At 28.2% G+C, this 21,686-nt stretch overlaps 2 protein-coding genes across 3 annotated transcripts in view; both read right to left on the bottom strand.

Annotated features, from left to right (window-relative positions):
- Positions 1 to 988: 988 nt before the first annotated feature.
- The window catches only part of LOC111632018 (GATOR complex protein DEPDC5-like), a 71,236-nt gene continuing 50,538 nt past the window's right edge, over positions 989 to 21,686 (bottom strand). The window contains exons 16-26 of one of the 2 annotated variants that reach the window (XM_023376370.1): positions 11,390 to 11,614; positions 11,250 to 11,314; positions 9,504 to 9,575; positions 9,154 to 9,286; positions 8,973 to 9,078; positions 5,776 to 5,934; positions 5,548 to 5,708; positions 1,749 to 1,917; positions 1,495 to 1,679; positions 1,340 to 1,429; positions 989 to 1,259 (exon numbers count right to left, since the gene is read on the bottom strand). In XM_023376370.1, coding sequence (XP_023232138.1) covers positions 1,065 to 1,259; positions 1,340 to 1,429; positions 1,495 to 1,679; positions 1,749 to 1,917; positions 5,548 to 5,708; positions 5,776 to 5,934; positions 8,973 to 9,078; positions 9,154 to 9,286; positions 9,504 to 9,575; positions 11,250 to 11,314; positions 11,390 to 11,614 — 1,560 coding nt within the window. In that variant the 3' untranslated portion in view covers positions 989 to 1,064. The remainder of the gene's footprint in view (positions 1,260 to 1,339; positions 1,430 to 1,494; positions 1,680 to 1,748; positions 1,918 to 5,547; positions 5,709 to 5,775; positions 5,935 to 8,972; positions 9,079 to 9,153; positions 9,287 to 9,503; positions 9,576 to 11,249; positions 11,315 to 11,389; positions 11,615 to 21,686) is intronic. The other variant, XM_023376371.1, reaches the window with a different exon arrangement.
- LOC111632020 lies at positions 11,695 to 13,531 on the bottom strand. Its single transcript, XM_023376373.1, has 2 exons — positions 13,234 to 13,531; positions 11,695 to 13,150 (listed from the first exon to the last, which is right to left on the bottom strand). Exons 1-2 carry the CDS (start codon positions 13,528 to 13,530, stop codon positions 13,085 to 13,087), a joined length of 363 nt encoding a protein of 120 aa, XP_023232141.1. The 5' UTR covers position 13,531; the 3' UTR covers positions 11,695 to 13,084.

Below are 21,686 nucleotides of genomic sequence, written 5' to 3' on the forward strand. Positions count from 1 at the left end.
CTATTAGTTTACTTATAGCTTCTGTCAGCGCGTCGATTTTCTCCCCTAGTTTATCTATTTTATCACCGCACCTATCCCCGTGTATCTCTATTTTCTCACATTCCATTACTGCCGTATTGTCTTTCTCCTCAATCACAGAATTAATGACTCTCCTCTCATAACGGCCGCTGCCCTCGGCCTCAATCAATTCCTCAGCTTCGGCAATCTCGAATGCCTCGTCCAAGGTTTTTGGAGCTTTTCTCATCACGCCACTCCTCATGCCTCCTCTTAAACCCATTACGAAGCGCTCCAGTATTATATCGTCACGCAATAAATTTATGTTTTTGTGACTGACCGCCGCCCTGGCAAGTAAGGTTCTAGTGCGAACAGAATAGTCTGTCACCGATTTGTTATTTCCTTGTCTTATTGACATTAACTGGTCTACTACATCCCTGTCGCCCACCCCTTTTTTAGTAAAGCATTTTATCAAATCCCTCTTTATATCCAGATACGATTCGGGGTACTGTTCGATTAAGCACATGAACGTTCTCAAGGGTTCCCCTTTCAGTCTTGATTGTAGGATGGCCACCTTCACCTCATCATCCCAACCTGCCAGTCGCGCAATTTTATCGACCGTGTGGAAAAATTGCTTCACGTCCCCCACATCATTTTGTGACCCTGAGAATATAGGTATCATGCCCAAGAATCCCGTTACTACCAGTGGCGAACCGGAGGTGATGCCTTGATTGGGGCTTGAACTTCCTACTGAATTATTCATGGCCATTATAANGTACTATAAATTAAATTTATTTTATTGTTATAACATAATCCCAAGGATAAAATAAAAAGTTTTAAATATCAACTTTTTTCTAGTTGGTTGTTGCGCGAGGCCCCGGGCGTAGTCCCTGCTTGCCACCCCTAAGGCCGCCACTGTGCATAACAATAAAATTTTTAATTCAAATTTCTCAATTTTGTAATAAAAATTTTAATCATATAAATTACTTTTATACATTATAAAATATTCATAAATTAACAATTAAACAAATTATGCATGAGTATTAAGTTATTTTTAAATTAATTTCGTCCTATTGTTCCATATACAATAATGGATCATCTTCTTCTGCAAAAGTTTCATTCCAAAAATTTTTTAATCTCTCATTCTTATTGGCACAGAACATCTGAAAATTGTTCATCACTTTCCTCATGAACTGTTCATCGCCAGTGGCCGGTGACTTCCAACGTTTCGTTATCATGTAGTTCCACGACCAGAGAAATCCAACCTACAATGAAATTTAATAAAAACTGTCTCGTCTCCAATTATTATTATTTTACAAATAATAAAATATTTGAGTTTTATAACCTTAAATTTTGATCTGGAAGGCATTTCATTTTTTACCAAACCACTAAAATGTCTAGTAATGTACTGTTCGTGGGGACTATACAGTTCTTCCTATAATTATAGAGATTTAATAAATCAAATTTTATTAATATAATTTAAGAAACAAAATTGTATACTTTTTCAAGCTTTCCGCCCCTAATACGATAATTATGTTGGTCGTTAGAACTGTGTGTCGTAATGATGACAAACATACTTCCGCTGATATGTACATATTGGGAAGGACCCGTATTGTTGGGATCTCGATGAAGAATGAATCCAAATTTTTTTAAGATGTTCTCTTGAAATGAGATGAGGCCCTCTTCTAAAATAGTTTAATAATGATGAGAAATTGTGATTTATGTGCAGTATATACATTGAATCAAATCTATACCTTTTAATAAACGAACTTCAGCTTCCGGTAAACATTCTAAATTCAAAGGAATGAAAATTGGTCCTCTTAGAGGATCAGATTTCGTAGAAAATGGCAAAGCAAAAGGATCACTTGGAATTGGCACTAATTGAAGATTAGAAGCAGATGCTTTTCTAGCCCATCCTTGAACCTGAAAAGTAATAAATTCTAAGTATTTTATAGTAATCAGCTCAGTATCATGAAGTATATAAAAGTTGAATACATTAATATAACATTCAGTTAGCATAATTTATGACATTAAATCATTGAATAAAAATTTATAAAACAATTTGACAAAACTGGAGAAGTAACCAAATGAAAGCAGCAGTACACCTTATATAACCTTATATTACTGGGGTTCAAGCAAACTCTTTATAATAAAATTCAATTTACATTTTATCATTTTTATTGAAACTTATTATTATTCATTTTCATCGGAAAAACATTTCAAAGTGTTGTTTCAATTCTATTTATTTATTGGAGTTCTTGAGGATACATGATGGTACGCACCAGTTTTTCCATCTGGTGCGTACACGAATAAATCAGGTTTTCCGACGCGTGAGCTGGCCACGTACAGTTGTCCATGTGAGAAGCACGGATTCTCCAAATCTAGCCCCCATACTTGCAGAGATTGTGAGAAGTGCGAATTTCCCCATTTTTATATATGTTTTTTAATCCTTTACAATTTTAATTATTTAATTGCTCCTTCCTCTCTTCCTTGGCATGTTGTGAAATTTCTGATAGTTGGATAATAAACCATTTTATTGTAATTTGTCTTTTTAAATTATTTTGAGTTGATATTAAAATTTGGAAAAGAGGGATCCCTAGATTGGTAAAATAGGCAAATTTCCTCCTACAACTTTGGTTGTTGTTCGGGATCCAGTTAAGTTTTTAACAAAGTTCGAACGAATACATAATTAGCAAAAAATAGTTGAAATAAAGTGATTAAACAAAAATTATTACAAATATCGTAAATAACAGTTCACAAATGCATATATAGAGAGATTTTTTGGAGGGGGGAAATGGTCTTCACAATTTGAAATCGATTGAACTCACAATGAAATGCTCGTATGCACTCACGCCATCTATAGTAGGATAAATGAACTATGCCAGAAACCTTCGCGGGAGTACATTAAACAACTTCCCAAAGTTTCATGGCAATCGGATAAACGGTGTGATAATGCATGAAGGACATACAGACAGACATACATTCATTTTTATATATATATAGATTATTTTTTAATATGCAATATATATTTCAATACCTTGTTATCTTTTTTTATATTGTTAAGCATTAATAAAATAAGATAGAAATTGAAAAATATCAAAGTTATTATCAAAATTATTATAAAAAAAAATTATCATCTTATTAATTTTTTTTATAAACCAAATATACTTTCTTTCTTTATACATGATATAAAATTTTTAAAAATGTAATTACAAATAAGATTTTTTTGACTGAACAGTAGAAAAGTNATCGACCGTGTGGAAAAATTGCTTCACGTCCCCCACATCATTTTGTGACCCTGAGAATATAGGTATCATGCCCAAGAATCCCGTTACTACCAGTGGTGAACCGGAGGTAATGCCTTGATTGGGGCTTGAACTTCCTACTGAATTATTCGTGGCCATTATAACAAACAGAAAATATAACGTTGATATAAACTATGCAAATATTACAGAACAAAAATACACCCTTACACTTAGTCACCGATTTACAAATTTCCAGAAACAAGTACCCTCACTATTCTCCAAACGTACGCCGTAAATCCATCGGGCTAGTTTTTAGGCTAATTACTATATTAATTACATAACAAATTTGGTACTAGAGGTAAGCGTTAGGCGCCATCTCTTATTAATATTAATAATTATAAATAAATTAATTATTTTNTTCACAATTTGAAATCGATTGAACTCACAATGAAATGCTCGTATGCACTCACGCCATCTATAGTAGGATAAATGAACTATGCCAGAAACCTTCGCGGGAGTACATTAAACAACTTCCCAAAGTTTCATGGCAATCGGATAAACGGTGTGATAATGCATGAAGGACATACAGACAGACATACATTCATTTTTATATATATATAGATTATTTTTTAATATGCAATATATATTTCAATACCTTGTTATCTTTTTTTATATTGTTAAGCATTAATAAAATAAGATAGAAATTGAAAAATATCAAAGTTATTATCAAAATTATTATTAAAAAAAATTATCATCTTATTAATTTTTTTTATAAACCAAATATACTTTCTTTCTTTATACATGATATAAAATTTTTAAAAATGTAATTACAAATAAGATTTTTTTGACTGAACAGTAGAAAAGTTACAAAAAATGCTTGAAAACGGTAAAACTACCTACTAACCAAATAGATAAACCAACAACTTTTCACTGTAATGCGATTCTAACACCAGCTTTCAGCAACATCACACATTAACTCTACTTGAGAGTATAGCTCAAGGACCAGTATATCTATTGACTCTGTCAGTACTGATTAGTAAATATTGTCCATTGCATTGTTTGTGCTAAATGGAATAAAGACAGACCATCAAGTTATTAGTGTATATTTTAAGTTCAAAACTTCAAACAGGTTAAAACTAAACTAAACATCTCTACTTATTAGATATATATTACATCCTCTATATAAACAGACAACACTGACAAGTGAGAAGCTGAAAAGGAAGTATTTATCTACAGGAGTAGCTTGTTTTAAATTTTCAGTTCTCAAAGTCACAAAATCATAGAACACTAAAAAAATATCAGCAAGTAGCAGAAGTACTTCTAATTAGGAATACTGAGACATGACTAATGCAACACATTTGCATGATATAGGTTAAGCATATTTCACATTGTGGTATGTTTAATGCCAAATACAAGTTTTGGTGTGCAGATATGAGATGATTTCCATTTTAATCTCAAAAATCGAAATAGAAAATCTTAGAAATAGAAAATCAAAATAGAAAATTTTGATTTCTATTTCTCCCCCCTCAATTTATATTAATTGCCGTAAAATATGTTAAATCTTATTTCGATCTTGGAGTTATATTTGATGACAAACTGAAACACTTCCTTTGTTCCATGAAGTGTTAACAGTGGAAGTGTTAACAATGTTTCCATTGTTAACACTTGGTGGAACAATTAACACATTGTTAACACTTGGTGGAAGTGTTAACAATGTTTCCATTGTTAACACTTCCACTGTTAACACTTCTATTGTTGACACTTCCATTGTTACACATCTTCGAAGTCAACAACTTTCAACCCCATATCTCCCACACCCTTATAGCACAGAATGCAAGAATTAGGTTCCTTGTTTCCTGACTAATTAGAGAATTTTTACGTCCAGTCAAATGAACTATTTTCAATTTGATCAATTTTCTGGAACGTTTACAATCGTTCTATAATCGAACCAATTCGAATTTAAAACGGTTCAAACTTTTTTAAAATTGAAATAGAAAATCTTCGAAGTCAACCACTTTAAACCCCATATCTCCCATACCCTTATAGCTATCGAGACGCAACCACCATAGTGCACGAATGGAGACTTGGGGCTACTACCACATACAAACACCATTCATGTGCGATGTGTAGTTTTGGCTGAAAAGTGAAATATAGGGACACACACGTCCATTTTTATATATATATAGATAAATATGAAAGTATTAAATAATGATACAGATTCTGTTTTTAATTTAAATTTAAAAGAAGCAAAAATGTTAATTTCTCTAAATTAATTTAATAAAGTATTTTATAAAATAAAAATATATACCAATTCTGCAAGAAGATTTCCAGTAGCAACCATCCATTCTATTGTAATTTCAAATGCTTCAGCAGGTTGAAATATGCTATGATATTTAGCATGACCCCATTCTACTCTTTCACTTTTTTTGCTAACATCTATGTCTATATTAGTGTTCTTTAACTGCAAACCTTTCATAAAACATGAAATTATAAAAATATGTTAATAAAAAGTAATAAAGTTAAATTTCATATTTACGAGATTCTCCATCCGATAATTCATAAGTGTTATCAATATCACTATTGAGAGACCAATTAACTCCAGTTTCAGAATCTGAGGGATGCTTAATTGGTAATAATTCAACTTCTAACCATTCTTTTTGAAACATTTCAAGATCACCAGTTTGGCATTCAATATCTATTTGAAAAATTAAAAAATTGAAATAATAAAATAATTAAAATATGTCAAGATTATGAAATTAAATAATTTATAATGATATATTTATAATATGATATAACTTACAATGGTTTATTAATATAATTAGCTAAATGACTTAGGTAGTGAGCTAGTCTGCTGAACAGCAGGCATGCTCACTTGAGAGACTTGAATTTGAATTCAGGTCAAATCATCAGAAAATTTTATTTCTATTTTAATATGTTGTGTGTCATTTCTCACCAACCTATTCTGGACACGGAGCAAGCCCTCTTAGTGCCTTCAGGGCAAGAAGAAGCCAACAATTAGCATATCAGTATACGAATTGGTGTACTAAATTATTATATTAATCAAATATCCAATAACCCAACCTTTAGATTAATGCCAAACAAATTACTGATTACATCAGGCTATTTTCTTCCAAAAACTTCTAAATTAATAAAAATATTAACTTGTACTGGAACTAGAAAGTTTTGATTAATTCTAAATTAATTATTTATAATTAAATTAATATTTAAATTTATTATTTATATACAGGACCCTAATACCTACCTCTAGGCTAAATTACTTCACATTTAATTATTAACAGTAACATTATTATAACCCAATGTAATCCTGCAATTGTTTGGCATTAGCATAATAGTCTTTGATTTGTAAAGTTATTACATAATTTGAAAATACAATATCAAAACTTCATTACCAAAAAATAGATTATTTTACAATTTAGAATATTAACTGATTTTTTTCATGTCTAATACTTTTACTTTTACATGATATAAAGATACATACATACAATATATGTACTCTTGTGTTACTCTTAGTTATTGTAATATGACATACATACATGATCCTGTACATTCAAGTTTCATTTGTTGAACTATTTATTATCTTATGTCAAATATAAATTTTAATTTGGAATGTAATAGTATTTACTGAGAAATTTTTCAAATAAATTTTTTCATATTATTTGTCAAATGTAACAAAATAATGTTTATTTTATTTTTTGAAAAAAAAATAATTCATTTAATTTTTTAATAAATAACTTTTGTACATTAAAATACAAAACATCGAATAAATATTGATTTATTCAATGTTATTGAGTTGATAGCATGCAATCAAAAAATTGTTTACTTGAAAATATGAAAATTATAAAATGTATTTTGAAATTGTTTTGTGTGTGCAATTATGTATTATATAATTTGTTTTATGTTAAATTTGTTAAAAAATACTATAATCAATCAGACTCTCTAAAGAAAGAAAAGCATCTATAGGAAAATGAAATTAAGCATAGAACAATCTCAAAATTTTGCAATTCCAATTGAAATGATGAAAATACCAATTATTCATATCAATAGCATTGTTTATCAATTTTAATAAAATAAAAGAATTTGAAACAAATCAGAAATTGACAAATACTGAAAGAACAGTTTTCACCAATACTTGCAAACATTCAAAAGTATTTTCTTTGATCTAGTCTTCAGAACAATTCATAATCTCAGATGGTCTTTCTCTTCTTGAATTAAGGTGTTAAACAATATCAATTTTGTATGTGTTAGCAAATGAAAGTAACAGGAGAATTTAATCCTATTTGGAAAATGAGACACCAGCCAGTTTTGAACTGTCAAATAATTGCTGCTAATACACTACTTGATGTTTATGAAATCAGTGTTTGAGAATTTGATCATTCATGACTGGATATTCATGCACCAAAATTTCAACTTTTGTGAAAGGTTTTGACCTTTCAGGAAATAGGAGATTACATACTACTGTAAACTGGAGTTGTCATCTGAGAGAACTAAATGTTCAAGCATGTGCGATGCTAAAAGATCACTGCAATCACTCATTTGTATGGTGGTCTGTCATAAGTTATGTTACTGTTTTTTTTTTTTTTTTCTTTCAGCTTAAATAAAATGACTTTTGCAGCACTATAAACCATTGCAAAGTATATTTATTTAGTAAAACCATTCATTTTTCTTAAATTATTTTAAAACAGCAGTAATACAAAAAGTCTTGGAACAATGTACAACTTTAACATTGAAAATGGAGCTCAAAGTTTGAGAATTTTTATGTTCATGAAGGATTACTCAGTCCCAATTATTCACAAACATGGGGATTAGTTTATATGTAAAATCACCAAAATTCAGATCTCTCAGAAAACAACAGTTTGTTCATGCACACATCCAAGATATGTTAGAATAGTTATAAAATGAATGTTAAATTTACAAAATGTAGAAAATAATGCTGATTTAAATGTTAAATCTCTTTCTATTGGTCATAGTCACTGACTTTGTCATATATTGGTCATACTCATGTAACAAGAATTATTGGTCTTCAAACAAAAATTTGTGATGATATTCAATAAAGAATGATGTCATTCTATTGTAATTTATAATTATTCATAAACAGGATAAAATTCACTAGTTAACTAAATAACATTCAGATCTCTAAATTAATAGTTAACAGTGTACATGTTAAATCAAGACCAAAGCTTTTATAATTTAAAAATATAGTGTACACTCACTAATCCAAACTCTGCTTAATCTGAACCAATTTTTGTTTATTTTTCTGTTACATACTCCAGCCAACAACAAAAGGAAATCACAGATTATGTTTTAAAAATATAACATTTGTAAAATTATTATGTAGTACATATTTTAACAGAAATATATGTAAGAAAATATAATATAAAATTTTTTTATATGTATGTTTGCAGTCTTTTTTCAACTTTTCCTCACTAATCTATACAATCTCATATGATAAATTAGTTGAGATATTAGCAAAGTGAACTATAAAATATAATTCTCAATAATTATAGTAGTATTATTGTGTTTTAAGTTATAAATTGTAATGTACAAAATAAGTTTCCATTGATTCTCATAGAATGCTCTCCTGATTGACTGATTGATACTAATTTATTTCAGTACTTATGAGAAATCAATTAAAATTATTATTCTGAGTTATGTAAACTTGAGTTCTAATATTTGTATGAAAAATAAATATAAAAAATTTTAATAACATGCTACCTATATCTTTTTCTTGAGGTACAATATAATAAAGATAGAATCCATGAAAAAATTCCAATCTAGATTCACCAGATGCATGACATATTAATTTCTTCTTTTGCATTTCCTGAAAATATATATATTTATGAGCCAATACACATTATTATGAAAATATACTATATTAAAATACAATTACTAATACCTGTAATATTTTTATGGCTTGTAAATCTGAAACAACATCTTCGACATGCTCTTTTAACCAAAATACAGCTTCACCACTAATAAATGTCCAAGGAGGTAAACTAGCTTGATTAGTTAGGAAAGTTAAGCCATCGCTAAGCAAAAAAATGAATAATTTAAAAAACTGTTACTAATTTAATTGGCAATCAGAAATGAAATAATAATATAACTAGACACTATAACTAAAAATGTTTTTTTTTTTAAATTAAAAGAAAGGAATATAATCAGTATATTTTACCATTATTATTATTAATACTATAAAATATGGTGTACATATGACTATATAAAATAAAAATATTAAAATTTACTTACATAGGATGCTTCATAACTTCTATCACATTAGATAATGGGGAATTAAGATTCAGCCATTTTGATTCTTCATTTCTATAAAAAAATTGTTGGATATATTAAAAAATAAAGCAAAATAAATGATTTGCTTTCATTATGTGATTATAATTTGTTTTTTTCCTATTAATTTTAAACAGTCAATGATAATACTTTATTTTATTGATATTCAAGATAAATAAAAACTGTGTAACTGCTTTAAAGTTCAAATGCATATATAATTACATATATGTTGTGAAAGAGAAAAAAATAATAAATTTGAAATTATAAATTTGGATTCTTCATACTAAAATAAATAAAACTGAAAATACTATACAAAGTTATAATGAAGTTAATTTTTTAGATATGCTTTCTAATTCATTAATTTTTTATAAACTTTTTGATTTGTGCTAAAGAAGTCATTTGGAAATCTTATTTGGCTAAAGTTGGAAGAAGAAGAGAAGACATTTTTGTTTAGCATACATTGAAATTTTTATTTCAAACTTCTTTAAGGAAGCAAAATCACAAAAACAAAACAATAACCATATTTTTTCATATCTGGATTTTTTCTTAATTTAACATCTCGGAAAACATTTGGCTTTAAATGAATAATATATGTGTATTTACTTGAACTTTAGTATCCTTTTAGTTTAACTAGATATGGAAACCTTAGAGGCAGGATGCTCCAATTAACTATATATGAACTTCCAATGCAAACTGGAAATCACATTACAGTGCAAGCTCATTTTTTTCAGGAGGGGAGTCGACTTATTTATTAATATATACATATTAATAAAAATGACTGAACATTTTATGTATTTTTACATATAAAATAACAACAGACAAACAAAAAAAAAAAAAAAAATACAATCTATATCATATCACAGCAGAATCCGATTTTGCATTTTCTCACATCATGCATTATTTGTAGCACATGTTTCACATTTCTGTTAGAAACTAGTGTCCAAAAAGCTAACAACGCTGAAGGAAAAATACAAACTTGTGTCTGAATTTGAATGTAAGACAACTTTGCAAGCTGAATTTGCAAAACAAAAAAAAACCTTCCAAGAACAACATTGGTGGGAATCCCAAAGAAAAAAAGAGGAAATTAAGAAACTTTTCTTGGATTTTCATCGCAGCTATCTCAAACGCCAGAGAAGGTCGCCATACAAAGATGTCAAAGATGCTCTGGTACATTGGCTAAATCAAATTCATTCATTGAATCTTCCTGTTTCGGGACTGATACTGAAACAAAAAGCGGTGGAAATTGCTGGGGTACTTGGAGTATAAACCAACTTTAGGCCAGTGATGGATGGTCAGAGGGGTACATTGCACTACTGTATTTTCCTAATTGTAGTTTTGTGGTTTTTTTTTTCAACTTCATTTTAGTCTTCATATCGGATAACGACACATTTCCATTTCCCCTTGGTGTGTTGACTTATGAAGACTCGACTGTATTTCAATTCAAAAAATTTTCCTTGAAAGGGTGTTAGAACCGGCATAACTCTATTGTTAAAGGAAAAGTATGCTGTACTGGAGGCAAGACACTACTAGTTTGAGGAGGAGAGCATACATTTTAAAGTAAATAAATTATTATTTTTAAAATTGCTTTATTGTACCCTAAACAAATTCAGTTATGTGCAAAACAAGTATGCCAAAGAGAGGCAAAACTTAATTTTATTTATATGTAGAGAAGTTTATTAGCTATCGAATAATAATATCTGGTTAACTTACATATCATCACTAGTTCCCGTGTTTGATTCTTGTGTTATTTCTAGAGAAGAACTAGAACCAGCCAGCTAATTAAAGCAAAAAGAAAGAAAACATAATTTTTTGAAAATATTTATAAAATAATTAAAGTAAATATAATTTACTTTAGCATCAGCTTCAGCAGCAGGAGAAATTCTTCCACTTCCAGAAAAATCTATCCTGATTCTTTCTATTGCTTTTGATCCAGAACGAGATCTCGGTCGATCGTGTATTCTGTTACTGCCTACTCGTTCACGAAAAGAATTTCCCATGCCTTGTCCACTAATATTACTCTGAGAAGGTAAAGTATGACCTAGACTAAATCTACGTTTTTCTGAACTATACGGCAACTGAAAATTAAATAAGATTTATTATAATTTCTATAAGAAATCAATACTTATTTAGTAAAATATAGTAAATGAGGTTTAAATATCAAAAATATTTGTAAATAATCTTATATGCACATATTAAAACTATATTTTTAAGTGTAATAAAATAAAATATAGCTTTACTTTACTTTGAATTTACTTCACAGACAAACAAGTGATTTAAATTAAAATTTGCTTTGATTAGAATTAACTATTTTTGCAACAAAAGAAATATATTTTAAAAGTAAATAAACAGCAAAATAATTAGGTAAATTCACAGACAGATCCTTTAAAGAAAACTTATTTCTCTGTAGATATCTGATATATTTTGGAGAATTTTGTCTCCATTTACTCAAATAAATGTCAAATTTTATAATATATTAAAATTAAATGCAGAACTTAGCATGTTCCAGCAAGAATGTTAACTTTTCAGTAACACATTTGCCCAAATACATATCAATGGTTTTGTTCCGATCTTAGGCCTGAAAATGTATTCTTGACCTAAATGCATATACTGAATCTAAATACAGGTGGGGAAAAATGATTGTTCAGTGTGCTTAATCATGTTCTAGAAGTTTTTTCATAAAATAAATTATGGCAATATATTCTATGCAAATAAAATTATTTTTATAAGATTATAATTAAACTATGGAGCAATATTCTATGCTCTATATTTCACTTTTATACAAGGTTGCAGGAAATCCTGAATTATAACATTTTGGACAGTCCACATTTCTTCTTAATATATGGAAATGGATTGTTGAATGAAGATCTGACTGAACTAAAACTAAAATCAACCCAGTCAAAATGAGTATCCGAACATTCTCTCAGAAACTTTGATGTAAAGTTCAAGCTCATATACAGAGAAAAACAACAACAGTATGGCTGTCCACATGCTTCGCAGGTTTGAGAAAAACGTGTGATCGGAGAAAAACAAAGTCTGTACTGGAACAGTTTCATCAGACATGGAAATTGCTTTGTGGGCCTAAATCCAGTTGCTTCAAAGAGGTTGACCAACAGGTGGTCGAGTTTGTGATTTGCCCACAAATAAGACTGATACTTGGTATTCTCTAGGTCAATTTGTAATATATTAAGGAGAAACTTTTTTTTTTTAGAAAGAAACAAACAAAATTAGGGGCCACCTATATTTGAAATGACTTACATTCAGACAAATTTGGTAATTAAATATAATTACATTTTCATGACAACTCAGGATATCTTCTATATTGAAGTTAAGACCATTTACAAAAATATACATTTTCGAGTCTATTCTTTAGCCATTAGCACAACCACAGAAGTAACAGTTAAATTGGCTTGAAGAAAAAACTTCATTAAAAAATTAAATAATAATAATAGATTTTTCTATCTGAAGCCATTTTTTGTGATTCATTCTAGTTAAGAAATTAATTAAATAACGAAAATTCTTAGATTGTAAATTTTTACTTCTGGCTTTTAGAGGTAGTAACACACAACAGCAATGAGCAAACACTTGATAATGATTCTGAATACACCTCTTCTCTGAAAACAAAAATGGCCATGTTTGATTTTAATATTTTATAATTTCGATAAATAATAAAATTCATTAGACAAATTAATCATACCTCATCTTGAAGATTTTGGTTGTGCTCGGGATATATCTGAGGATTTATATATCCAATATCTAGAGTTCTGTTTTCGTCAGAAGTGACTGCGATCAAATTGTTAATCGATTCTTCGGCGACGGTTTGGATTTCCGGGGCAGAATCTACCGAAATCTGCATTCCGCCAATAGAGTTTTCGAAAGTTGTAGATTCAGCTATTGAATTTTCATTTTCATCGATTATATTAACTTCTACGGTTGGCATTTCTACAACATTTTCGTTTATTTCTGTATGCGGTTCACATTGCATGTTTATCATCTGAAACAATGGTAATTTATAAANTAATTAAAATAGTATGGTGAGAAAATGTACCTTTTGTTTTTGATGTAAAAATGTCAGATCCTACAATAAAAGGATGACGTTTGATATTGTTTTTAACTTGTGAATTTTTTATCTATTATTATTGGTCTTTTTAATGAAGTTTTTCTTCAAGCCAATTTAACTGTTACTTCTATGGTTATGTTAATGGATAAAGAATAGACTCGAAAATGTATATTTTTGTAAACGGTCTTAACTTCAATATACAATTAAATATAAGTTAAAATGTAAGGTAATTATGTTGTGTTTTAATATGAATGACTTGCCTTACATTAAAGTTAAATGATAAAAGGTAACAGAAACAAATAATTTTGTAACATTTATAATCATTGTAACATTAACATTTGAAACAGTTTTTTTCTTATTAATTACAGTATAAGAAACTTAGTGTATTCACCTTCTGCTTTGCTTTGGATAATCATGGTTCTACTGTATGTAACTTTTATGACAAACGAAAAAAATTTTCATATATTAATCAGTTTTAAAAAAATTAAATGTTTGAGTACTTTTGAGCTTAATTAATCATCATCGGGAACGTATAAGAATAATTTTTGTTTGATTTTTATGTTTATGCTTATGTAGCAACAGAATTATTCTTGCGCATCCTGATGATGATGAGCAGATGAGCTTGAAAGCATTTAAATTTTAAATGTTTATTATTATTATTATTATTTTTTTTTTCCTACTAAAATATTTTTTTTATGTATCAGTTTACATATTTTGGAGATCTAATAAAAATTAAAAGTAACTATGATTAAATAAATAAAATATGAATATTTTATATTTCAAAATTCAAATTAATTCAATAAATATTATATTTACATAATAAAGAATTATAATTTCCTTGTATAAAATTATAGCCTTCATTAAATTCAAATTAACTTTAAAAATTTAAAAAAATTAATTAATTAAAACTTATTTAACAAATTAATATTGTCAAGGGTTCTATTTATTTATTTTGAAATGTTATTCTACCATTATTATTTCAAGAAGTGTATCAAATAAATAACACAAATAATTTTGATTCTGATATCTTTTAATAAATATTCACAAAATAATCCTAAAGCATTGAGAAGTTTCTTCTTTTCTAATGAGTACAAAAAATACTAAAGCTAACACAAACATTTTTTAAATTTAATGTTCTAGCACTTTTGGGCCATAACATTTGTCACCAAGAACTCCTTTTGAAAATTCGGGTTGTTGTAGAGACAAAGAGAATGAGAGAATGACATATCTCTATGGGTATGTTGATATCACTTTTACATCATATTAATGTTAAAACATGTTTTTATATTCATATATATATTTTTATTTTTGTAAATTTACAATATATTATATTATATAAAAAATGAAACCATAACATAATGGTGATATGTTTCTTAGTTTGATGTGTGAAGTAAGTATTCACTATACTTAAGTGAATACTATGAGTTATAAAAGAATTGCATCCAATTGGTGGAGAAAGACAAAAAAAAGATAAAAAAAGTGATGACTTCATATACAAAAGTACAACTTATCTATAAGTGTTGAGATTTCTCATAGGGATGTCACACATTTGCTATCAATGAAAGCACTATGACAGTGGTCTAGGAACTGGGGTAAAAATAAAATTATTGGGGGTAATAAGGAATTTAGATATTTTAGATTAAAAAAAAATAAAAAATATATAAAGTGTCAGAACTGAAGGTAACAACTTGATTATTTATAACACATTGACTTATTATAGCTGAATAAGTTTATTATAGCACGAATGAACTCATTATAGTAATATTATTGCATGAATATGCTAAAAATAAAATTAAAAATTATCATGAAAAAATAAAGTAAGGAAAAAAAGCATTAACTAACATTTTTTAAGGTAACGAAACACCATCTCGACAAATCTACATGAAACAATGGATGTTACCACATGATGCCATCAAGTGCTGACATCTGTCGTCTATTAATTTTTTGCGGTGGTAGATTTTATCAGAGTAACGAACTTTTTTGCCAGAGTAACAAAGAGGATTAAGATGAGCCTTTGTTTATGTTAATTGTGCCCTTTTTGTTTTTACACAATTTTTTGTGCAATATGTGAATATGAGGACACCATTTCATCACCAATTTCGATGATCAAGGTAAGTTGTAATTTTAAAATTTAATTTAAGAGTTTTTAAACCTCTAGTTTTTTCACCCTTCAGATGACAGCAGATAGAAAAAGGAAAAGAACATAAAAGGAAGAATTCCTTAAATATGGTTTACACAAATAAAAGACAAGGGTACAATAAACCACAGTGTGTTACATATTTGAAAGTACTGACTTCAGAATCATTCAAAAAAAGTCAATTGAAGAAACATTTGGATAATTTGCATTCACACCTGTCTTCCAAACCGCAAGAATACTTTGTAAATTTAGAAATGTCTGTCAAAAGACAGACTGGACAGCAACTTGTTAGGTACTATTCAAATTGCTCTGACATCAAAATGCCCGAATTTTGAAGTTATTATATCAAACATGAAACATCATCATTTCTCCAAAACCTGAAGAGAAAAAAGTTTTCAATGAAATTATTTTGTTCCAAAATGATAATTTTATTTGGTTTGTCTATTATTTATTATTTTCATAAACTTTTTTCATTTTCAGTGTAAAACGATTCAATAAATAATGTTTAATTTAAATTTGTATCAAATTTCTCCTTTTCAAAATGAGGGGGGTTAATAACAACTTACATAAATATATTTTGTGATAATGACTAAAAAAGTTCCCCACCCCCTGCACTATGATATAAAAACAAAACATTTTTAGACTTGAGTATTTACAGGGACAATACATCATTACGATTTTGAGTGTGTCACAAGTTTTCTGCCCCACTAACTGTTTCTATATTCAGTAATTTATCCAGTCATTAATTAATTAAGTAAATAATTAAAGTTATTACAGCAATATTAAATAAATATATTATTTTGATTATATTTCTTGGATTATCTAATTGTTAATTAAGAATGTGTATTAAGATGATATTTGTTGCATCCAAATAAAAATGTTTATTCAGAATATAAATTTAAATTCATTTTGAACAGTCACAAATACTTTTTTTACTAGAAAATATAATATTAAGGAATAAGATATTCTAAGAAAGAAAGAAAAAAATTTACATATTAATTAACAATACTTTTGCTCAGGGGTCTCCAAACTTTTTCTGAGAAGGGCCATGAGAATAAAAAGCAAGCCTAGAGACAGATATGAAAGATATAGTCGAAGATCAATATTAATTTTTAATATTTGTTTTATTGCTAAACAATAATGGACATAAACCAATGTAAAATTTGCAACTAAACCAGTTGCAAATTGAAAGATTATTGTCAAAATTGAAGTTAAATTTTGTGGTATCCAATATTAAAATCTCCTTTAAATATTTGGGCTGTCCATAAATTACATAATGTATATAGGGGATGAATATACAAGGGGTCGGGATGTTTACAAGAATATTTCATAATGATAGAATGATTCATTTTTGTTACTGAAGTATTGCATTGAAAACTACTAGTTATGTTACTGCTTTATGTGTTATCTATATATATAAAAATGAATGTATGTCTGTGTGTGTGTCTGTGTGTCTGTCTTATGTCCTTCATGCATTACCACACCGTTTATCCGATTGCCATGAAACTTTGGGAAGTTGTTTAATATACTCTCGCGCAGGTTTGTGGCATAGTACGATTGCCATAAAACTTAGGAAAGTTTTTTAATACACACCCGCAAAGGTTTCTGGCATAGTACATTTAACCCACGATAGATGGCGCGCGTTTATACGAGTGTATCGAGACAGTGTGTTCGATCGATTTCAAATTGTGAAGACCATTTCCCCCTTTCAAAAGATATCTCTATATATGCATTTGTTATTTACGATATTTATAATAATTTTTGTTTAATCACTTTATTTCAACTTTTTTTTGCTAATTACGTATTCGCTCGAACTTCGTTAAAACCTTAACTGTACCCTGAACAACAACCGAAGTTGTAGGAAGAAATTCGTGTATTTTACCGATCTAGGTATCCCCCCTTTTCCAAATTTTAATATTGACTCAAAATAATTTAAAAAGACAAATTACAATAAAACGGTTTATTACCCAACTATCAGAAATTTCACAACATGCCAAGGAAGAGAGGAAGGAACAATTAAATAATTAAAATTATAAAGGATTTTAAAAATATATATAAAAATGAGGAATATCGCACTTCTGACAATCGCTGCGAGTGTGTGGGTTAAATTTGGAGAATCCGTGCTTCTCACATGGACAACTGTATGTGGCCGGCTCACGCGTCGGAAAACCTTCCGATTTATTCGTGTACGCACCAGACGGAAAAACAAAAAATATCGTGTATCCACAAACACTCCAATAAATAAATAGAATTGAAACGACACTTTGAAATGTTTTTCCAATGAAAATTAATAATAATAATAAGTTTCAATAAAAATAATAAAATGTAAATTGAATTTTATCATAACGAGTTTGCTTGAATTTCCTTTCTTCTGAGATCGCAGCAATGCGCGACGGGTAAGCTAGTACATTAATAAAATAATGCAACATTCAGTATCTTGTATATTATTGATTAAGAATATTGTTATATAATTTTGGGTGCTGGGTATGTGTAACAGCTTTATAGAGCATTACAGGAAGGTCAGACATTAGTTAAAAAGCACAAAAATAGCATTAACTAACTTATAAATAGTCCATTTATTGGGTGGTGATATTCAATATTTTGAATTTCTATATTTCATTTTCAGAGAGGTTTGTTCACAAAGATACAGCATTTAGAAGCAAAAATAGAAATTATTACCAGTGCAAACTTCTTCAGATTTTTAAGATTTTTTAAAGAGATTTCTAAAATTTAACAAATTTTCAAATTCCTTTCTTTAAATAGGTTCTTATAAAAAATCATTTGAGCAAGTTTTATTAAACTTTCTTTCAAAAAGTTTATAAATTTTAAATGTTAATAAAACACATTAGGCTGTATTACATGCAGGGCCATATTTGGCCTGTAACCATCCATAGGTTGAAGACCCCTGCTTTAGATTATTATAGTATTAACATATATATAACTTATATATATATATATATATACACATGAGGATGGATGTTTGTTCACTATACACTCCTAGGTTGTTCGACCAATTGCTACAAAACTCTGAGTTATGTCAACATACTTTTAACTTAGATAATGTTGTACATGTCACCCCAAAATATTGATTAAATTTCTATATATCAATTAATTTCGGTCTACATTCGAGTGTTGGATTTATATATAGTGCCATCTATTATTGGCAGAAAAGTTTTAAAAATAATAATATAATTTAAAAAATATATATTTTAGTTACTTAATTACTGTGACAATGACATAGCACAAAGCAGATGTGCAATATAATAACTGTGATGAGCAGCATATAGAACTCACCTGTGTGGAGTCAAAAGTGTTACACTGTAAAAACTATATAAAGTATTTACTTTTCTATATCTAACAGCTTGGATTTTTTCATTTCCGAACCGTACTTCCTTAATTCTAATAAGTGCCCTCCAGTAGTCAAGTGAATAAAACCACCAAACATCAGTAGTCAGTTATGGGTTTGCACATGGCCAAATGGCTGGCAACATGGAGTTTTCAGAGTTTTTTTTCACTTAGTAACACCTAAATAGAGGCTATTTCCCATTAAAATCCTCTTGGGAGGTATTCCTCTCAGCAAATGGTCCATGTGTTCTGTTGCTGTAACATAATAAACTGAACTAATTCTAATTATTTTTCTATAAACTCACTATTTACCGGGATGTATTTCGCATGTAGTTTACAGACATTCTGATAATGTTCTTAAAATAGGTTTATCATATACGTTTTTGAAATTTGCGATTAATAATGCCAGGTGTTGTATACAAGATATATCAGAGAAACCAGAAAAGTATTAGAGAAGAGGTTAAAAAAAAATGCAGCATTAATCTGGTTAAGAAATACCTAGTCACCTTGGTTTATACATTGTACTAAGAATAAGTGTACAATTAATAATTATTATATTAAGATTTTATTTTTATAACATGATATATATTTATGGAATTTTAAAGAACATTTTACAATCAAAAATAATGATAACTTAATTAATTTGAATAACGGAATATTGGTAAAAGACATATGGAGTGATGCCATATATAGAAATAAAAGTACAGTGTTACATGACTTGGGATGATTGTAACTGTGATTGATGTAAGGTTACTAAGAAAAATTATTGCAGAGTACACCCATTTATTTAGTTTTTAAATTTTATGTGTTTTAATAAGTGTAAAATTAAAACAGTTTTTTATTATCTGTAGACTAAGGAGGGATTGATACAAATTCTGATCAGAAATGCATATAAATAAAGATCTATGAATTAAAATTGTCTTCTGAGTGGTTCTTGACCTCTGATGAACGTTAGATTAGAAAGACAACAAATTTGTTTATTTGCCTACAAACCCCTTTATGGTGGTTACAAAAATAATTAATAGTCATTCACCATTCTTTCTTTCAGGAAGTTGTCAATGACTACTTTTAGTCAGATTAACTTCAACCCCCTTCCACAGCAGGACCTTCTATCTTCAGACAAGTGATCAGACAACTATGAAAGACAACTATCTTTATAGTGGCATTCGAATAGGAAAATTACATAATACAAGGTTACTGGTGAGCACAAAATATATTTTAATGGGTTTTCAAGGGTGCCATTTAAATACTTGATCCATTTTTTGCAAAACTTTGATTTGTTGGCAAATTACCATTTGATATTTAAGATATATTTTTAATTGCTACCTATTTGACCAATGAAATTGTGCCATTTTATACCATCTGAGTATCATCAAAACATGACAATGGTAGGATAAAATAACCAAATTCTTTCTATGGTTTTCATTTTAATGTTCGTTGTTTTTATTTTTTACGCAGGCAATGCCAGGTTTGTCTCCTAGTATATTAATATATATCTTGTCTTCCAAATACAGGTTCCAAAATTATATTTCCAATCCAAATTATAATAGCCAGATTGCCAAGGATTTAGGTAAAGGCATCAACTGACTGCTCTGAATGACTCAAGTTTAAGTCTGAGTTAATATTTAGATATTTTCGTTTAGACATATATCTGATTCCTCACTATCTGACAACCCAATTGTAGTCCTAATCAAACTCCACAAAAAGTATCCTCTTAATTTTGTTAAGGTAGAAAAAATAGAAAAAAAACTTATGACTGTCTGAACATTAAATCTACATCATAAATAAAGCATTTTTCTTTCAAGAGTTTAGAGTTTGGATAGAGTGGTTCTATCATTTTTAATTGTTATATTTAAATTTGTTAAGTGTCTTTCAAAATGAATATACATTTATACGTGTTATAATTAGATAAGATAATGCTTTCAACATGCAAAAACTCATTAATATAAGAGAACTTACCTATTAACTTTTCCAATGATCAGCATGTATGCAAGATTAATTAAAACCAAGATAAAAAAGTCTGCATTAATTATATAAATATACTTAAAAGAATATAGTCTAGTAAAATTTTAAAATAATACAGATTACTTTCTGCAATANTTATTTAAAACATTTTAATATAAATTAGGAATATCTGCAAAAAAAATTCTTAAAAAATATGCCTAGATTACAACAAACAGAATAATAAAGTGTTCAACTAATTACAAATTATGAATGGATTTGTTACAATAGAAAAGGACAAATGGAAAAATTTAATAAAATATCAAATGTTAAATATACCTTTTTTTATAAATCTGATTAAAAAACAAGTTAAAATAAATGCTATATTTTCTTTAATTTTATTTAAGTCCAAAAGATTGAGCTAAAATCATTTCATTATTTCATTCATAGGCATATTATTAACATAATGAAATAGCTTTAAGTAAAATGTATTTTTTGTACATTAATATCCAAAATGTAATTACTATATGTATACACAGCATAACAAACTTCTGTAAAATTTATAATAATTCAAATTTATTTAAAAAACTTATATATATTATATATTTTTTTAATTTTAGACTATTAATTTTAAAAATAAACTAAATACAATACTAAATGATTTAAT

Source organism: Centruroides sculpturatus, unplaced genomic scaffold (assembly GCF_000671375.1).
Source record: "Centruroides sculpturatus isolate CEXI.00-Female unplaced genomic scaffold, Cexi_2.0 scaffold696, whole genome shotgun sequence".
NCBI lineage: Eukaryota > Metazoa > Arthropoda > Arachnida > Scorpiones > Buthidae > Centruroides > Centruroides sculpturatus.

What these genes read in the sequence shown, in the direction of transcription:
- LOC111632020 (XM_023376373.1), bottom strand. Translation starts at nt 13,530, where the DNA reads ATGATAAACATGCAATGTGAACCGCATACAGAAATAAACGAAAATGTT. An exon ending in ACCAAAATCTTCAAGATGAG is followed by an intron (nt 13,151 to 13,233) that starts GTATGATTAATT and finishes TTTTGTTTTCAG; the next exon opens with AGAAGAGGTGTATTCAGAAT.